General features: G+C 35.8%; 1 protein-coding gene across 2 annotated transcripts in view; it reads right to left on the bottom strand.

The window, feature by feature from the left end:
* PIK3C2A (phosphatidylinositol-4-phosphate 3-kinase catalytic subunit type 2 alpha) overlaps positions 1 to 26,184 on the bottom strand; it is a 106,626-nt gene that overhangs the window by 29,639 nt on the left and 50,803 nt on the right. Inside the window, exons 6-19 of one of the 2 annotated variants that reach the window (XM_012780671.2) lie at positions 24,876 to 24,987; positions 23,560 to 23,639; positions 23,364 to 23,427; positions 14,591 to 14,734; positions 12,915 to 12,963; positions 12,624 to 12,834; positions 10,770 to 10,892; positions 9,513 to 9,680; positions 5,806 to 5,917; positions 5,297 to 5,442; positions 3,077 to 3,265; positions 2,532 to 2,625; positions 1,972 to 2,066; positions 1,436 to 1,616 (exon numbers count right to left, since the gene is read on the bottom strand). In XM_012780671.2, coding sequence (XP_012636125.2) covers positions 1,436 to 1,616; positions 1,972 to 2,066; positions 2,532 to 2,625; positions 3,077 to 3,265; positions 5,297 to 5,442; positions 5,806 to 5,917; positions 9,513 to 9,680; positions 10,770 to 10,892; positions 12,624 to 12,834; positions 12,915 to 12,963; positions 14,591 to 14,734; positions 23,364 to 23,427; positions 23,560 to 23,639; positions 24,876 to 24,987 — 1,768 coding nt within the window. The remainder of the gene's footprint in view (positions 1 to 1,435; positions 1,617 to 1,971; positions 2,067 to 2,531; positions 2,626 to 3,076; positions 3,266 to 5,296; positions 5,443 to 5,805; positions 5,918 to 9,512; positions 9,681 to 10,769; positions 10,893 to 12,623; positions 12,835 to 12,914; positions 12,964 to 14,590; positions 14,735 to 23,363; positions 23,428 to 23,559; positions 23,640 to 24,875; positions 24,988 to 26,184) is intronic. The other variant, XM_012780672.2, reaches the window with a different exon arrangement.

Genomic DNA, 26,184 nt, shown 5'->3' with positions numbered 1-26,184 from the left:
ATGGCACTCTAGCCCAGGCAACAGAATGAGACTGTCTCAAAAAATAAAAAAATAAAATAAAATAAAAATAAAAATGGGCAAAGGACTCTGAATAGACATTTCTCCAAAGAAGATATACAAATGGCCAAGAAACACATAAAATTTGTTCAACATCATTAGGGCAATGAAAATCAAAACCACAATAAGATACCACTTCATACCCATTAAAATAGCTATAATCAAAAAACCAGAAAATAAATGCTGGTGAGGATGTGGAGAAACAGGAACCCTTATATATTGCTGGTGGTAATATAAAATGGTATAGTTGCTGCAGACACTAGAGTCTGATGGTTCCTTAAGAAGTTAAGCACAGAATTACCACATGATCCAGCAACTCCGTTCCTAGGTAAAGTAAAAACAAGTATTCAAACAAAAATTTGTATGTGGTAGTCATACCAGCATTATTCATAAATGGAAACAACCCAAATGTCCATCAACTAATGAATGAACAAAATGTGGTATTCAGCCATAAAAAGGTATGAAGTACTTAAACATGCAAGAACATGGATGAACTCTGAAAACGTTATGCTAAGGGAAAGAAACTAGACACAAAAGGCCACATATTATATGATTCCATTTCTATGTAGTGCACAGAATAGGCAAAACTATATTGACAGAAAGCAGATTATTGATTGCCAGGGGCGGGGAGGAGGGAAAAATGGAGAGTGAGTGGTTAAATGGGTACATGCTTTCTTTTTTGGTAAGATAAAAATATTCTAGAATTAGATAGGGGCAGGGATTGTATAACACTGTGAATGTACTAAAAGCCACTGAATTATACACTTTTAAATGTTAAAATGGTGAATTTTATGTAATGTGAATTCTACCTCAACAAGAACAATGTGTGTATTATGTGTGCATAATGCAATTCAGTTTCTGCTAAAAATTTTTTCAAAAGCTCTAAAAATCTGCACATGTTAAGTGTATGTCTAAGGTCATATAGAATGACCAGGAAGGATATATGGCAAACTATGAATAATAATTACCTACAGGGAAAAACTGGAAAAGTAAACTGAAAATGATAAAGACTTCATTCTTATTCTATAAACTACTTTATTATCTGGATTTTTTTTTAAATAGCATTTACTCATACTTTCATTACTTTTTTAATTACAAAAATTTTAAGAAAAATTAGTGAAAAAGAAATTCGAGAAAATTTTGATCAGAAAGGAGTTAATAAGCATGCAAATTAAAAAGCATCAATCTTCTCAGTGAGTTTGTGAAATATTTTCCTATATATTTTAAATAACTTCTGTATTTATGCATCCTAAATAGCATAGTACAGTGTAGTAAGAGTTCTATTGGGAGTATACTGATAGAGTAACAACTTACTGTGTCAGCACCACAAAGATCCCTTAATATCAAAACATTAATGTTTCCTTTTATGGATACATACCTGTCTGGCTGATCCACTAGCCTGCCTTACTTTTTCTGCTACTCCTCCTAAAAGCTGTACGAGTTTCGTCTGCTTTAAAAGTTCTTCTCTGAGTCCTTTTCCTCCTACTGAGAGGAGAGCACCCAAAACATGTTCATACCGGGTACCAAACTGTGCATCATGCAGGGCATCCTTAAGAAGCCTAATACAGCAAAATATTTACGTCAGCCACTTCTGAGAACTTGATGGAACTCCCTCAAAAATTAATTTAACAAGTTCAATTTTTGATATGCAAGAATTTATTTTAAGCTATCTAAAAAATGTATCCATTATTATAGAGCTATATAACATGCCACATATTTTGCAATAGAAGGTTTCGTTATTTTGGTTTTATTTCTGAGGACATAAAACTTTAGCTTCTTTAAAATAATGCCTTCAACAAAACATCTGGTATCCACAGTAAATAGTACTGGCATACCATTTAGACTTACAGAGTATGCCATCTGTAGAAATTCTAGGAATGGAAATAAGAATTGGAAATAAAATTTAAATCTTACCAATATAAATTGTGTGCTATCTGGACATTTCCCAATGCTCTGGACAGAAGGAAGCGCACTAATGAACTATTCAAGTAAATTTCATATTTCAAAGCCTATGTGTAAAAGAAAATAAGAATTACTAGTGGTAACACCTATACTGAATTGTTCAGATAAAAATATCAAAAGAGAAACTATACAAAGTATTACTCTTATTGATGAAGAGGATACTTATAAAAATGAAACAGATGAATTAATTTAGGCCAAATTAATGAAACCAAGCACAAAAGTATAGACTTAGGGATAGCATTCACTAGCTATCAAGGAAAAGATTAAGTCTGGTTTGTTCTGAGACTCTAAAAACGTCTGAGAACTGAAAATCCAGGTACCTGTATACAATATTCAAGTGGGGTAGATGATAACAGTGGGAAAAAATTCACACAAAATCCACATGCAATACCCCTCAATGTTCCCACACTACCAAATTACTTTTAATCAAAACAGAAGAGGGTTCCTCCAGCAAGTTCCCCTCAAAACAGTGGGGAAAGTGAAAAGAAAAGATGACCTAGTGAAAAACTCACCTGCACGAACTGTGGAAGAAGATCTGTTAGCTCATCATCAGTAATGGCCTCGATCCAGGTCACAGCTAGAGATCTCACTTCCTGATCAGCAAATCTAGAAGGAAGTGGATTTCTTTCTAATGAAGCTGTATTTCTTGAAAACACAATCTCAATCTGTTCCTGACAAAGAATACTTAAATAGCTCTTTATTCAAAACAATGTGTTTCTTCATTTTTAGGAAGAAAATCTTACTGTGATATATAGATTCAATTTTGGGATTATTTAGAAATCTTAAGTTTATAAAAATTAATTTTGGTCCATATCATAAAAATACAATAAAATTTTCAAAATATACAACATAACCTTTTCTTTGGATTAGTTTTAAATGGCATGAAATGCTTTTTGGATAACCCCAACACAAAGAATATGTTGGTATAAATATATATTTATATGTTTATATTGGATTGACTTGCTTTCAAGTTAAAGAAAGGGAAATACTCCTGCACCATAATACCTTACTGGAAAAACTGACAATAAAACAGAGCAAATAGATACATTTGACTTACTTTGAATCAAGAAGTTCCAATGCCGTTAGTGGGTACAATGGAGGCCACTGGTGAAGCAATGAGTAAGTTTTGGCAAGATTAACCCATTTCCAGTTTGGGGCACTTGCTAGTATTTTAGGAAGACAATTTGGGTATTTGAAGCAATAATAACGTTTCTCCCACAAAAAAGCTTTATCTTCTTTGGAAAGTCTGCATATGTAATAGAATTAAATTACTTCTCAATGACATCAAAATGACATTTTATCTCAATAATTAAAAAAACAAAGAAGAAATATATTCATTTTAGGTAAGCCACTTCTTGGTAGAATCACTAATACTAATTTGGAACAGAAAAATGCAAAATATAGCAAACATCACTAATTTACCCTAATTTGGGGACAAAAAAACCAATTCTGGTTTGATAAAAGAGCCTTAGTTAGGAAAATGAAGGATAATTCAGTGTAAGAGAAATTTACTGAACTCTAACCAGATGCCAGGCACTAGAAATTAGAGTTGAAAAAGCAGATCTTATCCTAAGAGACAGCAAGGATTTTTATCCACTTCACACAAGTAAAATCAAATGCCATACAAAAAACAAATACAACTATAAAATTTTAGAAGATGATTATATATTTTGATTTAGGAATACTCAAAATGAAAAGGACTCATTTTGAAGATTCTAATTCTATTAGTTTTAAGCTTAATAACAAATGTTTATTTGAATGAAACATTTCATTATTTTACTGTCTATATATGCATTTATATATATAATAAATGCACCAAGGCCAAACTCAATGGCTCACACCTATAACTCCAGCAACTTTGGTAGGCCAAGGCAGATCGCTTGAGACCAGGAGTTCAAGACCAGCCTGGGCAACATAGCAAGACCCTGTCTCTACAAAAAATTTAAAAATTAGCCAGGCATGGTAGTACATACCCATAGTCCCAAGTACTACTCAGGAAGCTCAGGCAGGAGGATCACCTGAGCCCAGGAATTTGAGGTTGCAGTAAGCTATGATAGTGATACTGTACTCTAGCCTGGGCAACAGTACAAGACTCTGTCTCTTTAAAAAAAAAAAAAGGGCAATGAAATGTATTCATGTCATGTGATATACTAAAAAAAAAATTCGAATACTGCAAAAGGTGCACAGTGAAGTCTTTCTCTTTCCAATTCTTCTCCCCAGAAGCAACCGCCTAAGCTTGTGTACTCTTTCCAGAGATGGTCTATTCATACAGGATACATGTGGGTGTATGCAGATCCCTATTTAGTTTAGGATAATAAACTAAATATACTATTCTCCTCATTTTCTTCATTTAACATATCTTACATATTAGTGCATATAGGTATAACTTCATTCTTTCTTTATTTATTTGAGACAGAGTCTCACTCTGTTGCCCAGACTAGAGTGCCCTGGCATCAGCCTAGCTCACAGCAACCTCAAACTCTTGGGCTCAAGCAATCCTTCTGCCTCAGCCTCCCAAGTAGCTGGGACTACAGGCACACACCACCATGCCCAGCTAATTTTTTTAAATATATATATTTTAGTTGGCCAATTAATTTGTTTCTATTTATTGTAGAGATGGGGTCTCGCTCTTGCTCAGGCTGGTTTCAAACTCCTGACCTTGAGTGATCCTCCTGCCTCGGCCTCCCAGAGTGCTAGGATTATAGGCGTGAGCCACCGCACCTGGCCTGGTTGCATAATTCTTCATTGGATGAATGTACCATAAATGTCCTGGTAACAGACATTTCCATTTCATTTTTCAGTAATCCAAATAAATACTTCAACAAATATTCCTGTCAACATAAGAAAATATAAAAGGGTTTTTGCTATTATATATTATTGGAAGGGCCATTGGTGGGTCACAGAATATACTCATTGCATCCTTTATAGGACTGCCTGTTCATACTTTGTCTCCTTTACTCCTGAATAGTTGATCTTAATCTTATTAATATGAAAATGTTCTTTATAGATTAAAAATAATAATTTATTGATATTTATTCCAAATATAGTTCTTAGTCTGTTGTGTGCCTTTTGATCAAGTAAAAAGTTTGACCTATACAATTTTCTAAACTTTTATGCAATCATTTAGTCTTTTATACAATTAAATAAGTTAAATAGAAAACTTTCCACACGAAGAATGCTGATAAATCATGAACCAAATCAGGGCATTTAACATGAATCTTTAACTTGAGCTTCCCATGGTAGGAGATACCCAGGCAAAAGAGAATAAACAGCATACCCAAGTGATGAATCTCTGTGAAGAATATCAAGAAGTTTCCCCTTTATATCATTCTCCAGTGTTTCTAAGTTGTGTTGCTGTATAATGCTTCTGTCAAATTGAGGAGTTGTATAAATAATATCAAATGTAGGAGAAGGAAAATCAACCTTAAAAATTTAATAGAAGTTGATCAAATTATTTGCCACATTAACTTCTTTAAGAAAACTGATTTTTCTAAGCAATTAGGGTGGAATTTAGATTGAATATTAAAGTAGTGCTTTTTGTCTTTTTGTTGAAGTTGATTACCGTTGCTGGTAATTCTAAATAGCACTTAAGTATTTTGGGGGATGGGTACAGTGCATGATTTATTGTTTCTCAGAAATATTAATATTTAAATATAAGATAGATCCTGAGATTAAAACAAGGTCAATGAGGTTTCTTCAAGAATACCACAAATCATGGTATACACACACACTCTTTATAAAGAAATTTAAATTTAAACCTCTCCACATGTCAAGAAATACCATTACCTGCAGCACTATTCTTTCCATGACGTATCCTTTTTTGGGGACTATTCCAGGAATAGAATTTGTAGGTGATGAAGTCCAAAGATACAGAAGTTTAGTTCCACATGTTAAAAACCTTCATGAATGTACAAAGAATACTTTGATTTTCATTTTACAAACTCAAAATTTATAATAGTAATGAATTTGAAATGTTAGTCTTCCATACATTACATAAAAATAATACCTTTAAGAACACATCAGAAGGAGTCACTCCCAAATTGTAATGAGATTTTAGGTAAATGTATCTGAAGTGTGGGATGGAAACAAAGAGGGAGAGTGAAAGAATGTATCTTGAGAGGAATGGTGGTGAGGACAGAACATAAGAAGGGTAAAGATTCAGAAAACAACTTCTATAAATAGGAAGGTGAAGGACAGTCTTTGAAGAGTTTCTACAAAGAAATACATCTCAAGGGGGTGAGAACTGCTTTCTGACTTTTACCATCAGAACCCAAACACATGACAAGAAAACTGCTACTTATTTCATGGCAAAGCACAAGAGATGAGAAGTTATATCTGTGCCCTCAACCAGGAGTTAGCGAGCCTTTTCTGTAAAGGGGCACAGGAAGTATTTTTGGCTTTGTGGGGCAGCGTGTGTTGCAGAGATTAAACTCTGCTATTACAGGGCAAAGCATCCATGAATAATACATAAATGAATATATGTGCTACATTCTAACAAACTATATTTATAAAAACAGGTAGTAGGCTCAAGTATTCTAAACCTTGCCCTAAACTATGAATGAAAACATTTATTCTAGGACAAACTAGGATGGAAAGCAATGGAAAAAAAAAAAAGAAAACATTTATTCTGAGATATTGATATATCTTTACACAGAAGAAATTTCTAAGAAATAAGATATAAAAAAGCAGGAAACTATATACTTTGTCCAATCCTTGTTTATTTTATTCAAACACCAAATATCCTTTCCAAAACTAGACTTCAGCTTTATTTTTATTATTTATTTATTTATCATTTTATTTTGAGCCAAGAGTCCCCCCCCCGACCCCCCCCCAAGAGTGCAGTGGAATCACTGTAGTTCACTGCAACCTCAAACTCCTGAGCGCAAGCAATCCTCTTGCCTCAGTCTCCCAGAGTGCTAGGATTACAGATGTGAGTCATCAAGCCTGGTTTGAATTTTTTCAATCTTAATATTTGTTTTATCTTTTTTTGTTCTTTTTCTGAGACAGAGTCTCGTTCTGTCACCTTGACTAGAGTGCAGTGGCATCATCATAGCTCACGGTAGCCTCAAACTCTTGAGTTTAAGTGATCCTCCTGCCTCAGCCTCCCTAGTAGCTGGGACTACAGGTGTGTGCCACCACACCCGTCTAATTTTTCTATATTTTGTAGAGATGGGGTCTCACTCTTGCTCAGGCTGGTCTCGAACTCCTGACCTCAACTGATCTGCCCGCCTTGGCCTTCCAGAGTGCTAGGATTACAGGTGTGAGCCACCATGCTCAGCCTTAATTGTTTTATCTTAGGTTAAATAGATGCATTATTAAATCATTTCCCAGTCAGGCGCAGTGGCTCATGCTTGTAATCCTAGCACTCTGGGAGGCCAAGGCAGGAGGATCGTTTGAGCTCAGGAGTTCAAGACCAGCCTGAGCAAGAGAGAGACCCCGTCTCTACCAAAAGTAGAAAAAAATTAGCCAGGCATGGTGGCTGTAGTCCCTTGCCTGTAGTCCCAGCTGCTCGGGAGGCTGAGACAAAAGGATCGCTTGACCCCAGGAGTTTGAGGTTGCTGTAAGCTAGGCTGATGCCATGGCATTCTAGCCAGGGCAACACAGTGAGACTCTATCTTAATCAAAAGAAGAAAGAATGGGGCCGGGCGCAGTGGCTCACGCCTGTAATCCTAGCTCTCTGGGAGGCCGAGGCGGGCGGATTGCTCAAGGTCAGGAGTTCAAAACCAGCCTGAGCAAGAGCGAGACCCCGTCTCTACTATAAATAGAAAGAAATTAATTGGCCAACTGATATGTATATAAAAAATTAGCCGGGCATGGTGGCGCATGCCTGTAGTCCCAGCTACTCGGGAGGCTGAGGCAGAAGGATCGCTCAAGCCCAGGAGTGTGAGGTTGCTGTGAGCTAGGCTGATGCCACGGCACTCACTCTAGCCTGGACAACAAAGCGAGACTCTGTCTCAAAAAAAAAAATAAAAAAAAAAAAAAAAAGAAAGAAAGAAATGAAAAAAAAAATCATTTCTCAAACTGTCCCCTGGAACACAGTGTTTCAAAAGATATATTCTAGAACAACAAAAGAGTGTCATATTGTCAAATAAGTTCAAGAATGTCAATATAGGATAACAGTTAAGAACACAGACCCTGTAGCCAGACTACCTGGTTCAAATCCCAATTCTACCACTTATTAGCTAAGTGCCCTGAAGAAAGTCACTTAACCTCTATACTTTAATTTCTTCCTCTATAAAAAGGAATAACACCATCTACTTCACAAGGCAGTTGTGAGGAATACAGGATATGTGTACAGTACTCAGACTAATACCTCCTATATAGTAAGTGCTACCTGTGTTTGTTATTACAGTAAATATGTCATAAATATAGATAGGCTTCTTGACTATAGAACTTTAGAGTTGCTTTAATATGCTAATGTGCATTATCTATCACCAGAATGTTCCCATGTGCTGAATGTAACGTATCCCAAACTTCTTCAATTTTTTTTCCCACTTTAGGAAGAACTTTGATCATCTCATGAAACCTCTTATTACTTAGAACATAACTAAAATACTCAGCTGAAAGGCTAGATAGATCTCACCATCCCATTAGCTATTTTAATTGACAGAGGTCAAAAGGAATTCCTGTATCCTCAAGGATAAGGGAAAGAATCCCTCAATAGGTTACTGAACATATATGGGACCTTTGGAGATTAAAGACCAGGGGCTTGTGGTAGTAAGGGATAGATTAGTAAGGGAAAGAGAATTAAGAAAGGGAATAATGTGCAGCTGTAGATTCTCTGAACTGGAGAAAAGAAAGGGATGAGAAGAGCAAAAATGAAGTTCTTTTATTAATATCAAGGGAATTTACAAGACAATGAATTATGAGAATACTACTGTACTTTATAAAAATGGCAGTTAAAGAGTCATTGGCAGGCTGGGCGTGGTGGCTCATGCCTGTGATCCTAGCACTCTGGGAGGCCGAGGCTGGAGGATCACTCAAGGTTAGGAGTTAGAAACCAGCCTGAGCAAGAGCGAGACTCCGTCTCTACTATAAATAGAAAGAAATTAATTGGTCAACTAAAAATATATAGAAAAAATTAGCCAGGCATGGTGGCACATACCTGTAGTCCCAGCTACTCGGGAGGTTGAGGCAGGAGGATCACTTGAACCCAGGAGTTTGCGGTTGCTGTGAGCTAGGCTAATGCCAGGGCACTCTAGCCCGGGCAACAGAGCAAGACTCAGTCTCAAAAAAATATATTAAAAAATAGAGTCATTGGCAAACATCCTCTGCATACCCATTCAGGTATGTTCAGACTTAAAGCACAATAACTTTGTTTGATTTCTTCTTATCTGTGTCTCTGAACTGGCCTTTTATCACATTGGAAAAACTGAGGCAGCTCATTTGCTCATATGTGCCATTGTCTCTCCCCCGAGCCCCTTGTCTTTCAGCCAATTCTGAAGCGCAGATGTGTCCACAGTAACTCACCATCATAATTCAGTAATACTTACTGTTTAAAGTCAAAAAGAGGTAAAGAAACTTTGCCCAAAGCTTCTGGTCCCTTTCTCTGCTTATTAGAATCAGGGGAACTTCCACTGCTCTGATTTAAAATTCCAAAAAGAGTAAGGTGAAGAAGTGATTCTAATGGTAATTGTGATATCTGGATGGGAAAAATAATTCTATGGAGGGAAAAATGTATTAATAGAAAGAGCAAGTTAGATTGAATATGAAGTTTAACCCTTAAATGAGACTGACAATTTTAGATATTTTATTTGATTTATCAAGTAATCTTTAATCCCAAGTAAACTTCGTAAATTGGGCTAATTTGTACTGTTAAAAATCGTAAATAAACAAATTTTATTAACAATCTAAACTTTCAAAATATAACATTTCTTTCTTTAAAAACCTGTAAGCACCTTTACTTAAGACTTATACCATCAATTTCCAGGCAAAATAATTTTAGTCAATGAATTTTTTTCTTGAAAAAACTAGATTAATGTTTATGAGCATTTCTGTTTGGAGATGTAAGTGTGCACATATATACACAAACAGACATATATGTTTACCAGTGCATTTTTTTTCAATGTCTGAAAGAATTAAAACATGAGGTTGATGGTGGTCACTCTTGAGATACTAAATGTTGAAAACAGGGTGACCTTTTTACCCCATATGCATTTTTGTGCTATTTGATTGCTTTCACACATATTATTTTGCAATTTAAGAAATAAGAAAGAAAAATAGGAAACCATTTAATAAATGTGGAACAAATACCAAAAGTTCAACTGCCTATCTGCCTAAATAATGAGAATTCCCTGAGTTTAAAAATAGTATTTTAAAATTATTAGTATAAAATATCTACCACATAGATTTAAGATAATTTTTTTTTTGTTATCTAGTAATCAAGGGCCAGGATTGTTATATAGTATTACAGAATAAATACTAAAGTAAGCAATTTATAAAACACCATCTTTTTAGAATTTTATGTAAATTTATATTTTAACTTGATAATGTCTAAAAAGAATAGTATGTTTTTGCAATTTAGTGATACAAAGAGTATTTCAGGTTTTTAAAAGAGAATTTCAGTCTGTTCTATAGAACAGACTCTATAGGTAAACTCTATAGATTCTATATCTAGAAGAGGCCTTAAGACATCAGTAAGAAGTTAATGAATTTCAATGAAAACAGTAATAAAAATTAAAGCTTGGATGTATACACTGAAAACAGAACAGGGCACACTGAAAGAATAAAAAGCCAGAAATTGCACTTACAGTTCATCCCATTTAATAAGATAGAAGAAATTCTTGTAAGTGCCAACCTTCTTTGATTGAATAGGTTTAAAAAGATCCTTTCCATTGTGAGATAGGGAGCATAACAAGTAGTATTTTTCATAGCTGAGGAAAAAAATAGTTAAATTTGATTTCTATCTTGATAATACAAATTAGCTAACTAATACAAATACATTAGCAATTCTTCCCTCAAAGTGACTAATCTCTGAAATATGGTAACTATTCATTGAAATTTTTAGAAATCCATCTCAAATTTAACCATTGCAAATTCTATGAAAATAGAGAAGAGGTATAGCAAAGGGTGTACACAGGAGAACATATGTCCCTATGTACCAGTTTCAAGTGATGCCATAATGATACCAGCTAGAGAATTTATTTAAATTTTGTGTTCAGTTAGTTACTGTAAATGACACTGAATAATGTATTTAACCATTTCTAGGTAAATTCTAGGAAGAAAGAGGACAAATAATACATTCTCTCAGTGTCATTTTCCTTTGCTAAGCTACTAAAATAGAACATATTAATAGTGTATGGACTTGACTTGCATTGAGCCAATCTTCCTAGTCTATTGGGCAGCTTCCATCCAAGGGGACACATACTATTGTATTCTCTATTAGACAGCAGTGACTTAGCCAATAATACAGAGGCAGTTAGATACAGTCAGGTAATCTTGTAAGGCAGGAATCTTAGGTTCAATAAAACTGTATTCTACTCATATTCTTACTGCTAGGCTTATATGGTAACCATTTTGTTCATATGTACAATCTATTTATTATTCTAGATATATTTCAATTCAAATTTCATTGGTTCACAAAATACCCCTAAGCTAACTGATTACTTTTCTCAACTTCATCCCACTTGCTCTCATTTACTTCAGCACTTTATTAACTTTCTTTCCATCTTAATTATCACTGTTTTCTGTATTATCTTCCACTGGGTATTTGTTCTTCACATTAGTGTCCCTAAATTTATTTTCGAGTGTGTTGTGTGTATGTATGTATATGGAGGATGTGGAGGGTATTATCCCTGTAAATATTTTTAAAAAGGAAATATCTTCAGACAACAGAACTGCCCATTTAAATGCAAGTTCTAGGAAGGCAGAGGTTGTTGCTCCCTTATAATTCCCAGTACTAAAAACATCGCCCATATATGGTGCTCAGTAAATATTTACTGAAATGAGTTAAAATATCACTTTCAAGTCATTATGTTATTTTTTAACCTTAAAGCTCAATGTAAGTGGAATTTATTTTTGGTACATCTTCCATAGGCTTTACTTCATAGCATTAAGCTATTATGAAATGACTTTCACGAAAAGTATCATTTCAGACTTTTCAGTTCATATTAGTCATTTTCAAATAAATTAAAATTGGCAAAAATTTGCTATAATGTCTTTATGGCATTGACAAAATCAAAAAGTGAAAGCCTGTTTTAAAATTTCAATAGAAGATATATGTAGACCTCAAAGCTTAGTAATCTGTAAATTTAAACTACTAAAGGGAAAAAAATGTCTTGAAATCCAGCCCCACTACACTGTTTCAAATTACTCTGTTTCTACGGAAAGGCAGAAAGACCAGCAGTCTTAAATTGACTTACTAATTAACTTTTGCTCTGGTAAGTTTCAACATATATTTTCCTGTCCTTTTTGCATGTAAGAGTTATATTTTTTACTATAATAGCTTCAAACATCTCTGTAATTTTTATGAAAACCACAAAAGTATCTGCTGATTTTTGTATCATCATTTAAAATGCTAAAATAACAATGGATGCTGACGTTTTACAAGATTAGAATAGCTTCTAGATAAAGCTGTGCATATTTTCTTTTAAACAGTTACTTACTTTGATACCCAGTTACTTGAAATTCCATGTGCAGCAAAAATAGTAAACTGGAGCTGTTCTGTTGTAGTCCATGCTTCTTTGATGTTCCTGTTACTTTGGGCACAGTCTGCAGGACTCCTACCAGAATTTGCATGAAGTCTGAGAAGATCATAAATTGCTGCAGTTAATTGGTCCATGCTTACTTGAACAGGATTTTCAGGATTCAGTGAGCCTAGATTTAAGTAAAATGTTAATATAATTCTCTGAAAAAGTAATGATAATTGCTCTAATTCAAAGAATTTAAACACATACCCTGAGCTGAACTCTTGCTAGTGTCTCCTCCTCCAGACAATGAAGTCACCTGCATACACACATGTATATTAGATAGAAAACTGCCCATGACATAATGTTTACCTTTATCTTCAATACATTTAATTAAATGCTATGTCAAAGAAACCCTTCCCGAGGGAAACCTCCCAAGTGTCTGTAGAACTAACAATACAATAAAGAATGCAAAAAGAAAGAGAAAAACCCAAAATAAATAGATGATTTTTAGTATCAAAAAAATCAGGCTGGGCACAGAGGCTCACGCCTGTGATCCTTGCACTCTGGGAGGCTGAGGCTGAAGGATCACTCAAGGTCAGGAGTTAGAAACTAGCCTGAGCAAGAGCAAGACCCCGTCTCTATTAAAAATAGAAAGAAATTAATAGGTCAAGTAAAAATATATAGAAAAAATTAGCCAGGCATGGTGGCGCATGCCTGTAGTCCCAGCTACTCGGGAGGCTGAGGCAGGAGGATCGCTTGAGCCCAGGAGTTTGAGGTTGCTGTGAGCTAGCCTGATGCCACGGCACTCTAGCCCAGGCAACAGAACGAGACTCTGTCTCAAAAAAAAAGAAGAAAATCATAGTAAGTGAAAATTACAACAAAATATCAGAAACACAACAGTCTGCCTTGTTAAACTGATTAAATAATTAATAGTAATTTGAAGCCTAGAAGTGATAAGTACACTATTATAGTATTTTATTTTCCGTTGGTCGCTGTATAATAGTATAACAATATCCTTAAAGAAAAAAACCTAGAACTCTATTACCATTTGATGACTCAAAAAGATTTTATAATTATTTAAATTAAGCTCTCCTCCCACCTACTCTCTGCTCCTCTATCCAGCAAATGGGTACAATAAATCAAAGCCTCAGACATTATTAGACCATGGTAGTTAATCACCTCCAAGTGATTTCATATTTTTTTAAAGTTGCACAAAATAATAAAGTAGAAATAAAGAAACCCAAATCTCCACATACCATCTGAATAGGATCTCTTTGAGAATGAATGGACTGAGTTATCTCTTAGATATCAAGGGACACAACATCAACATAACTTTTCCATTTTTTAAATTTATGGTGGTTGTTGAGGTACCTTTTCTTTCATCCTTCTAATCAAAGATATAAACACCCCTATGAACAGAATTAATTAAATCCCCGTGGAAATACCAAAAGGGATAGCTTTTATTAAAAGCAACAGTATGACATAAAGAGAAGGCTCCTAACCTTGCTGCTTCTGAGACAGTAAGTCACTACTTCTGAGGCCTCTTGGTCTTTTCAACAGGGAGTGGGTATGATCCAAAGCAGAATTTCTGCCCACTGGCAACCAGACATTTCTATGCAGAGGGCGAAGTGATAGCTACTACTTTCCAGGTGCTCCAAGCTTAGTATCTACCTTTAAACCCCCAACCAACTAATTTATGACAGAGGTCCTCCTCTACACACAAAAGGTTCACCTAATTCAATGTCATCTCTCATAAAACAGCCTATCTCCTTACCAAGGAATCCCCACCTAACCAAATAAGATACTGAATCAACTCAAAAGTAAAAGCCAAAGTTAAAACGATAATATTTTGTCCAGCAGAAGGCAAAAACCTCCCAGTTTAAGTGATGGATGATAACTCAAGTACATATTGTGACGAAATACTACTTACTAAAAATACTCACATCAGCAGTTTTACTCCTTGGAAGATTAACGGCTCTCTTTAGCTTCTTTACTGATTCTGTAATGGCAAGAGTCTCTACACCATCTAAAGCACTACAGATTTTTCTTACAGCTTTAATTACTTGATCTACTGCTCGGTGCTGGTTCTTTAAAAATAAAAAGTAAAATAAGCATAAGTAAGTGAAATTTAAAGGACCAATTTCAGAGATGAAGTAAAAAACTAAATATTTAATAAATAACAGATATTCTCTACTCTTTTGTGATGAAAAAGAAAAAAAGATAGCTTTTCAATTATATAGTTTATTCCGAAGTAGGAAAAAGCAGGGCTTAATTTTCACTTCGTCTGACACAATTATGCAAATGCCATTAATTTCTTATTAGAACCAGAAGTATAAGCAATAAATTAGTAGCAAATTACTAAAACTAGAACTATATTTTAATTCCCATTTGTGAATAATTTCCACATTGAAAATAATCCTTCCCTCCCTCCTGCAAAATTTGGTATCAAAAACCAAGTTCTTCAGAAGTTGGTCACATATTAGTAACACTGGGAAACATTAGCTTTTAAGCATCATTTACATCTATACTACCATTACTTTATAAGTTTTATCTGATCAAAAAACTTCTTTGAGGCCGGGCGCTGTGGCTCACGCCTGTAATCCTAGCTCTTGGGAGGCCGAGGCGGGCGGATTGCTCAAGGTCAGGAGTTCAAAACCAGCCTGAGCAAGAGCAAGACCCCGTCTCTACTATAAATAGAAAGAAATTAATTGGCCAACTGATATATATATATATAAAAAAAATTAGCCGGGCATGGTGGCACATGCCTGTAGTCCCAGCTACCCGGGAGGCTGAGGCAGAAGGATCACTCGAGCCCAGGAGTTTGAGGTTGCTGTGAGCTAGGCTGACGCCACGGCACTCACTCTAGCCTGGGCAACAAAGCGAGACTCTGTCTCAAAACAAAAACAAACAAAAAAAAAAACAAAAAAAAACTTCTTTGAGGACAATTCTTCTGTATCATGCTATCACACTTGATTTCATCATGATCCAAAAGTGTACAAGTACTAATATATTGTAAAATCACTTACATGATGAGAAGAATTTAAAAATCCTTCTCTACTCTTAATGAGAAGTACATATCTCATTATGAAATATTCATTAATTCATAAAACATTTATGCCAAACTTTTATGCCAAGTACTGTTAGAATGGACTGAAACTCAGTACTATACCATCCCTTAAAAATTTAAATTTTTTCCACCCTTGAGGCTTGGCTAGCATATACTGAATATTCCCTTCACCTTCAAGCTTAAATGAAACCACCTAATTTTCTAAAACACCCAATTACTCTAAAGTCCTCAGGGTGTGAAGGTCTGTTTTCTGGCACCCCATTTTTGCTTACTCAACCTATATTCTGCTTCCTTTTACTCCACTTTCATGCAAGAACCTTTCCAGTTTTGATGCTCAGGCCATTCTCCTATACCATTCTATATCATTCTTTATGTGCCAATTATCAATTCATTATCAGTTTCAAAATCTACTCTTCTTTTACTTTACTTTGTAATACTAGTGCTAGACCCTATAAACAATTCTCTTTGCCAGCTGGCACAATGTTAAGTTTTGTCAATAGAATACACAGAAGAGACATTCGCATGCAAGAACATTAGGAAGATACTTCCCATCTGGATTCCAGTCCTCTATTTTTTAAAATTCAGGGTTAAAGCTCAATGTTCATAGACCAGTTCTACTTGCACCCTCAGGCTATGCTCTTTGTATCTGACAGCTCTAAATAAAGTCCTCTATCAAGTTTCTTTGCGATAGGCAACATGTGTGTTCCTGTGGGAGAGGCTAAATTTTGGTCTGGGGTTGGGGTAGAGGTCTTAGCATAAGTTCTTAGAGTTTCTTCACTGTCCATTTTTCCTCAGCCTAGAGGTGACAACTGCTTTTCTACATTTGCGATTTCTAGAACCCTTAAAGTGGGGTTGGCAAATTTTTTCTTTAAAAGGCCAGTTAGTAAATATTTTAGGCTTTGTGGGCCATACAGCCTTTGTTACAATTCAACTCTGCCATTAAGATGTGAAAACACAGAAAATACATAAGCAAATGACCATGGCTGTGATCCGATAAAACTTTATTTGCAAAAACAGGGAGCAGATGAGATTCAGTGTTTGAGCCAGAGTATACAGACTCCTGTCTTATGAGTCCTCTTTCACTCCTTTGAAAAGTTAACCATCTTTTACTAATTAACAATTCTTTAAATTTCCCTGTTCAAATATCTAGTATAGTTTCTGTCTCTTGACTGGCCCACACTGATATGCCTTCCTACTCACATGTGGTCATTTCCCTCATTTTTGCTCTGGATATTTATCTGAGTTTCTACCCTATGTCCTGTAATAAAAAGCTTCACTTCCATAAATGTTCATGTGGAAAATTCACAATATCTTCAACCCCAAAACTGTACCCTATCAGTACCTTAACGACAGCATCATACCCTGATCACAAGCTCCTTTGCTTCTAGCCCTCATACCCTCATTCTGATCAAACTCTCTCCTCTGCTTCTTCTACCAGACAGCCAAGTATTTCTAAGAAAATCTCACAACCACACAGATTGAACGGTACCCAATTTTAGCAGGAACCTCCATGCTACTCAGCATTTCTTTCATCTGTCCTTGGTCAGCTCTCCTTCCCCTTTCCCATAGAATATTAAACCAAACCATCATTCCTTGCCTCAAATCCCCTACTGCTACCCTAACTTCATTTTAGCAAGATGAATTAACATCTCATCTCCAGAAATTAAAGGCCAAAAGCAATCAAAACTTCTCCAACTTCCTAACTGGGTATAGTGGCTCACGCCGATAGTCCCAACTACTTAGGAGGCTAAGGAGAATGAATTGAGCCCAGGAATTTGAGGCCAGCCTGGGCAACATAAGCAGACCCTATCTCTTAAAGATAAAAATAAACAAAAATACTTTTGCAACTTCCTGACCTCCCCCTAAAATCTATCCAAGAGAAATTAAAACATATATCCACACACAGACTTATATGTTAATGTGTTTATAGTGGCATTATTAATGACAACCAAAAACTACAAATTTAAGCCCAAATGTTCATCATTTGGTAACTGGAGAAACAAAATGTGGTATAACCATACAATGGAATGGTACTCAGCATAAGAAGCTACAGATTTAACATTCATACTACAACATGGATGGACCTCTAAAATGGTATGGTGTGAGAAAGAAACCAGGTGTAAAAAACTATATAGTGTATGATTCTGCTTACATGAAATGACCAGAGAGGCAAATCTATAAGACAGGAACCAGATCAGAAGTTATTTGGGGATTAGAGTGGGAATTGACTGCAAATTAGTATAAGTAAACTTTTGGGACTGATGAAAATGTTCTAAAACTGGATTGTAGTGAAAATTGTATAACTATGCATTTACTAAAAAATCACTGAATTGTATATGTACAATGGGCAAATTTTATGATGCATAAATTATACCTCAATAAAACTATAAAAAGTAAAGGAGGGGTACATATGATACAGAGTTAGTATTTTACATATGATGGTTAGTGAAGAGCCCTCTGATGACATTTGTGTGCAAGACCTTAATAAAGTGAAATGGTGAGCCATGTAAATACCTGGGGGAAGAGCATTAGAGGGAACAAGCATAAGGGTCCCCAATGAGAAGTATATCTGGCAGAAAACCAACCAGAAAAAAAGAAACAGAAATGATAAGAAGCCAGATCAGAAAGGTAGTGGGTCAGACTGTGAAGCTACAATCAGGGCTTTGAATTTTACTAAGGCAGTAAACTGGATTTTCAGCAAGAGTGGAATGATCTAACTTTTAAAAAAGAGTTTATAAAGTTTATTTAACTTTTCAAAGAACCATCTTTTGGTTTAGATTTTCTCTTATGTCACATTTGCTGTCTGCTCTTATTTTCATTTTTAAATAAAACCTTTTCTTTAGAAATTATTTTAGATTTACAGAAAGTTGCAAAAATCATAGAGTTCCCATAACACATTAAAGAAAACTAAGTTAAGTAACATCTTACATAACCATTTGTCAAAATTAAGACATTAATACTCGTACATTGCTATTAAGTAAACTTTAGAATTTATTCAGATTTCGCCAGTTTTTCCACTAACAACTTTTTTCTCTTCCAGGATATAATCCAGGATACCACACTGTACTTAGTAATTTACCCTTTTTTTTTTTTTTTTTTTTTTTTTTGAGACAGAGTCTCGCTTTGTTGCCCAGGCTAGAGTGAGTGTCGTGGCGTCAGCCTAGCTCACAGCAACCTCAAACTCCTGGGCTCAAGCAATCCTCCTGCCTCAGCCTCCCGAGTAACTGGGACTACAGGCATACACCACCATGCCCGGCTAATTTTATATATATATTAGTTGGCCAATTAATTTCTTTCTATTTAGAGTAGAGACAGGGTCTCGCTCTTGCTCAGGCTGGTTTCGAACTCCTGACCTCAAGCAATCCGCCCGTCTCGGCCTCCCAGAGTGCTAGGATTACAGGCGTTAGCCACCGCGCCCCGGCCAGTAATTTATCTTTAAAAGATCATTTTGGTTGACTGTGGAAGATAGACTGTAGAAGGACAAGGGTAGAAGCTGGGAGACTAGTAAGGAACTACTGCAACCAACCAGGGTGTAGCTTTGGTAGCAATGAAAAGTGGTCACATTCTGAATGTATTCTCAAGGTAGAGCTGACAGGAATTAGACTGAATGTGGGATGTGAAAGATATTTTTCTTGAGAAGGATGACTCTACGGTTTCAGCCTGAGCAAATGAAGAAGGGAATGGCCATTTATTAAGAAGGAGGAATAACAGAGGCAGCTGTGCATGTGTGAAGGCAGAGGGCATATGGGATATATCTGTGTACCTTCCTCTCACTTTTGCTCTGAGCCTAAAACTGTTCTTGAAAAATAAAGTCTTTACACTTCTTTGCCTTTTTGTTCTATCCAGGCCTCCAGCTGATTGGATGGTGCCTGCTCACATGAACAGATCTTTCCCGCTCAGTCCACCCATTCACATGCCAATGTCCTCTCAAAACACTCTCCCAGACATACCCCAAAATAATGCTTTACCAGCTCTCTAGGTACAGTAGTCCCCACACCCCCATCCTCAGTTTCCCTTTTGGCAGTTTCAGTTACTCCAGGTCAACTTTGTCTGAAAATATTACATGGAAAATTCCAGAAATAAACAATTCATGGCTTCTAAATGAAGAAAAAAAAAAGAAAAGAAAAAGAAAGTCTTTAAAAAGGGGGGGGGGGAACTGATGAATTGAATAGATATGAACAGTAACATAAAAAATTCAGTTTTGTACATCTTAAATTTTAGATATTAATTAGGCATTCACATAAAGATGTCAAGTAGTAGATATATGAGTCTGGAGTTGAGAGAAAAGGTCAAGGATAGGCATATCAATTTTAGAGTCATCAGCATAGGGGTGTAGCAAGATCACCTATGATGTAAATACAGAGAGAAGAGGTCCTAGAATTGAGCCCTGGGGGTGTTCTAATGTTTAGCAGTGAGGAAGATAAGGAGATCATAAGGAAGAAGCCACAGGTGAGAGTGAGATATTGTAGCCAGTAGAAGTAGGGAAACCAAGAAGGTGATATCCCAGAGGCCAGACAAGTATTTCAAGAAGGACGAAATGATCAACTATATCAAAGAAAAGTAAAGACTAAAAACTGATGACTGGATTCAGGATCACAGAAGTCCTTGATGACCTTAGTAAGTGAAGCTTCAGGAACGCACTAAGAATAAGACTGACTGGAGTTGGTTCATAAAAGAATGTGAAGAGAGGAAATGGAAGCAGCAAAAGCTTAACTTTCAAGAGTTTTGCTGCAAGGAGAACAGAGAAGTGGGGTGGTGCTACAGATGGATGTGAATTTTTTATTTTATTTTAAGATGGGTAACTCTTTTCTTCTCTACCACAATAATTTTCCTGGTGATCTCATCTAGTCTTATAGCTGCAAAATACTGTTTATATTCTGATGATTCCCAAGTTTATTATCTCTAGCCTGGATATCCAACACAAAATTCCAGATTTATATCAACTGCCTACTACTCAGTATCTCTATTGAGATGAATAATAGCCATCTCAAACAAAACATCCAAAGTGAGTTCCTAATCTTTCCTCCAAACCTATTATTCTTCTCACAGTTTTCCATATGTCACTAGAAGGTAACTCCAAACTTTCAGTTGCTCAGGTAGAAAATCTTAGGAGTTACCCTAAATTCTCTCTTCTCATGTTCCAAATCTAATCTATGGGTAAATCTTCCTGGCATTAATTTCAAAATATATCACAGCATTCAAACCCTTCTCACTACTTCTACTATAGTCACCCTGGTCCAGAACATCATCCTCTCTTCATGGCTAGCAAAACATCTTCCTAATGGATTTGTTTCCACTCTTGCCCATACCCCCTTTATTACAGCTCCAAAGGCCTAGCACACCTTGTATGTTCCAGGCACACTCCCCCTCCTTAGGCCACTGTACTTAGTGTTCTGTCTCCCTGGAACACTCATGCCTCAGATGGCCAGACAGCTTCACCCTTTCCTTCCTCTTCCAGGTCTTTGTTCAAGTTCATTTCTTCTCAGTGAGGCCTTCTCTGACTACCCTATTTGAAGTTACAATAATATTCTCCTTCTATATTTTTCTCTACAGCCCTTACCATCTGATATAACACACATTTTGCTAGTTTATTTTATTGTCTGTGTCCTCCAACTAGAATGTAAATTATAAGGGAAGGGAGTATAGTTTCTTTTGTTCACTGCCATATTCTCAGCACCTACAACACTGCTTGACAATGAGGAGATACTCAGTAAATATTTTTTGAATGAATGAATACATTAATATGCTGGTGAGAATGTACTAGCTAGAAATCTGGAAATCATCCTACACTCACACTATTCCTTCTTTATTACTCATATCCAATCAGCTACCAAAATCTTATCAATTTTATCTCCTAAATATTGTCAGTTCCCTCCTTTGTACCTTCACCATGCTGATCATCTTTCAGCTGTACTACTGTGGAAAACCTTTCTAAGTAGTCTCCACGAAACCAATCCCAGCCTTAAATCTAACTTCCAAAGTATGGCCAGAGTGACTTCAGAGTGCAGGACTAAACAGGTCACTCACCCTACTCTAATAAAAACACTGTAAGTGGCTAAAGCAAGGGTCAGCCAACTTTTTCTGTACAGAGCCAAACAGTAAATAGTTTAGGCTTTGTAGGATGTACTATCTCTGTTCCAACTACTCAACTCTAGTGTTAGAACACAAATGAAAATAACAATAGACTATAAACAAATGGGTGTGGTTGTATTAAAAAATTTTTTTAGCACTCTGGGAGGCTAAGGCCAGAGGATCGCTCAAGGTCAGGAGTTTGAGGCCAGCCTGAGCAAGAGCAAGGCCCTGTTGTTACTAAAAATAGAAGGAAATTAATCAGACAACAAAAAATATGTAGAAAAAATTAACCGGGCCTGGTGGCGCATGCCTGTAATCCCACCTACTCAGGAGGCTGAGGTAGGAGGATCGCTTGAGCCCAGGAGTTTGAGGTTGCCGTGAGCTAGGCTGATGCCACAGCACTCTAGCTGGGGCAACAGAGTGAGACTCTGTCTCAAAAACAAAATTATTTACAAAAACAGAAAGTGGTCCCTGACCTAGAAGATAAAGTAAAATTCCTTAACTTGGATTATAAAGTGGCAACTTATGTCTGGCTATCTTCAATGTTATCTCCCAATCCTAATTTCACATTTTATACTGTATTACAGAACTGCTTATACTTCCACATAAGTAGCGTACCTATTTATGCCCTTCCCAACTTTCTTCTGGCTAATTCAAACTGTTTAAGACTTTGCTCAGGTAATATTCCTTTTAAGAGGCCTTCCTCACACCCTCAAATTAGGTAAGGTGCCCTTCCTTGATCTGCCTAAGAATTCAACACATACAATTATACTATACATTTACTTTACTATATTGAAATTTTGTTTAAATATCCTACCACTAGTTTATGAGTTCCTGATGGGTGGGGACTAGATCATTCATTTTCATTTAGCCTTTAGTAAGCATTTCATTTAAGCCTCCAGCATTTAGCCTTTAGTAAGCATCCAATAAATGCTCTTTGAATTGAACTGAAGGTTCCTCTTAGTAATAAAGTTGAAGTGAAAGTAAACATGTTGAATCAAGCATTATCGAGAATTTTTGTTAATAAGTTGGGTCAGAAAATAAGACATCAAACATCAAAATCAAGAAAATAGCTTTTCCTAATTTTTTTAAGAGATAGGGTCATGCTATGTCACCCAGGCTGGAATGCAGTGGTGTGATCATAGCTCACTGCAACTTCAAACTCCTGGGCTCAAGTGATCCTCCTATCTCGGCCTCCCAAGTGGCTAGGACTACAGGCATGTGCCACCACACCCAGTTAAGTTTTTAATTTTTTTTGTAGAGACAGGGTCTTGCTATGTTGCCAGGCTAGCCTCGAAACTCCTGACCTCAAGTGATCCTCCCACTTCAGCCTCCCAAAGTGCTGGGATTATAGGCATACCACCTTGCCTGGCCTAAAAACTACAGTTTTAAAAGTCCTAAAATATTTAGCCCAATGCTAACACTAGCATTGGAAACAAGAATCTTTAAATCGTGTCAAAATGTGAATTAAGACTTACTTCAGAATTTTATAGATTTGCACTTTACTCTTTAGATCCTTTTATTACTTTTCATTCATTTCCTAAAATGCCTAAAGTCTTAAAAAAAAAAAGACTTACTTCAATTTGAAGAGCCAGCTCCACTTGGTTATGATAAGAATCTAAGAGCTCTTCAACAGGGTGTCTGAAAGAAAGAAAAGTTACTGTGGCTGAAGGGCACTATATACAAAAATGATTGTTTTAACCACCAAAAGAAATGTATTCACATCCAAAAACAAAGTTTGAAAACCTGTAATTAGTGCTTTAGATGCTATACCTTGTTATGACTTCTTTATAAGGTTTTTCTATTTGATGCAGGTGTTTGTTCAAATCCACAGGTGTTGAATCATCTTCTGCCTAAACAAACACATGTACACAAATGTTTACCAAAAAAAAAAAAAATCAAATCCACTCCTTGGTCTTTCTATTGTCAAATTAAATATGGTTAAGTGTATGAACTGAAGAAAAAATACTATCAGAATTAAATATTTATAATTGACTCAATTATAAAAGAGACTCAATACTCTGAAAAAACTTGTTTTTTAAATGGAAAATATAAATGCTTTTAAGTCTAGTTTCTGATATATATATAACTCTTAAAGCAAAAACTACTTCTGTCTATACAGAGAGAATGAGAGATAAAAATACTTTTAAAGATGGCTGACAGCCAAATGAAGGTGGGATGGAGATTAGATGGGGAAGACATCACTTCAATTTCTGTATTATTTTTTCTAATGATAATCAAATTTCCTCCCACTCCCCTCCAACTCCAAATAAACAAAGTCTCTTCTATCATAAGTCCACATTATGTAAATGTAGTTAAAAACATCACTTGTCAAGAAACTGAAAAGTTACTAATGACTGCCAAAATGTATTGAATTTTGTGAAACAGTTTCCATCCAAATGAAATAAATTCTACTTAACATAGAAGGAAAATCTAAGAAAACAAAACAAAGAAAAAAGAAAGTAGAAATGACTGGTATTTTTCCATCTAAAATTCTACCAAATGAAGAGTAATTCTCTTTAGAGATTAAAACTTCACTTATAAACTCACCAAGGGTTTATACAGTAATACGATGGCTAAATTTCCTGCATTGTATTTTCTTTAATCTCAAAAAAAAGTACTGAACTTTTTGTTTTTTAAAAGCATCCAACTGCTGAAGTACTGGACTTTTAAAATAAGGAATTAGTTTTCATTTTATGAGAAATTATTTATTTTTCTCAGTTTGGTACAAAGGTCAGTATGTACCTTTTTTTTCCCCAACCCATATTTAGGTTTCAAAATCTTTCCTTAATCCTCATTTTCCTTGACTGACCCTGATGTTTTCACTTGTATGTAAAACTATTATAAATCAAACTTTTAATTCCTCCACTTTAATTTTCAAATATGCCTCTGCCTCTGAGGAGTATGCTATCTAAACCTCCATGAATGAAAATCTCCGGAATCTGCTTGAAAAGAACTTCTGTTGACAATGATTTCATCACCCCATTCCAACCCAGAATTCTTGAAAAACGTACAAATTGAAAAGTGGTTAATTAGCAAAATTATGGAGATTCAACCAAAAGCAAATCAATTATAAAATACACACTTACTGTTCGGGCCAGATTTTGGCACATAGCACTGAAGGTCAAGAGTTGCAGTCTAATCTCTGTGTCCCATTTTCTACAGTTTTGAATATGTTCATGACTTCCAAGGCAATGGTTACTGTTAAAATATATTAATTATTCACTATACTACTCAAATTAGAAATTATAGAGGTGAGAGTAAAATATAAATTACATATCAATCAGAAAATATAAATTACATATCAATCAAAAACAGATGAAATTACATATCAATATGAAATTACATATCAATCAGTAAAATATAGAGATCACTTTTTATCCAACTGTGAGCATTTAAACAGAGGAATTATTCTTTATGAGAAGAGTCAAAGTGAAGAAGATGAAGACAAAGATGAAGCAGGGAAATAAGAAAAATAGGGACAGGGCATTTCTAATAGTCTAGAAGAATAAAATCTATAAAACAATTAGCCTAAATGCTAGTTATAACAAATTACCTGGTTAAGAAAAAGATTCACATAATTATTATTTTAGGCAACTAAAAATAAATTATAGCTGACTACTGTCCATAAAGTAACAGTGCATGATACAAAAGGAAAATGGAGTCTACACTAATGTGACTATTGACTCTTTACAAAAAGCAAAAAACATTATATTCACTTATTAATCAATTGCCTGCAATTCCTCCTGATTAAGACTATAAACTTCATAAGAGAATGCCAGGTCTTACTTTTTATCTCTGAAATCTCACCACTGTCTTATTTTATTTATTTATTTTTTTTGAGACAGAGTCTCGCTTTGTTGCCCAGGCTAGAGTGCCGTGGCGTCAGCCTAGCCCACAGCAACCTCAAACTCCTGGGCTCAAGCAATCCGCCTGCCTCAGTCTCCTGAGTAGCTGGGACTACAGGCATGCGCCACCATGCCTGGCTAATTTTTTCTATATATATTAGTTGGCAAATTAATTTCTTTCTATTTATAGTAGAGATGGGGTCTCGCTCTTGCTCAGGCTGGTTTCAAATTCCTGACCTCGAGCAATCTGCCCGCCTCGGCCTCCCAGAGTGTTAGGATTACAGCGTGAGCCACCTCGCCCAGCTTTATTTTATTTTATTTTAATATCTTTGAGACAGAGTCTCACTCTGTTGCCCCGGCTAGAGTGCCGTGGCATCAACCTAGCTCACAGCAACCTCAAACTCCTGGGCTCAAGCAAGCCTCCTGCCTAAGCCTCCTGAGTAGCTGGGAATATAGGCATGCGCCACCATGCCCGGCTATTTTTTTTATACATTTTTTTTTAGTTGACCAACTAATTTCTTTCTATTTTTTTTTATTAGCAACGGGGTCT

Source organism: Microcebus murinus, chromosome 4, assembly GCF_040939455.1.
Source record: "Microcebus murinus isolate Inina chromosome 4, M.murinus_Inina_mat1.0, whole genome shotgun sequence".
Lineage (NCBI taxonomy): Eukaryota > Metazoa > Chordata > Mammalia > Primates > Cheirogaleidae > Microcebus > Microcebus murinus.
Note: the sequence above shows the minus strand (reverse complement) of the source record. Positions and strands in the feature narration are given on the sequence as shown.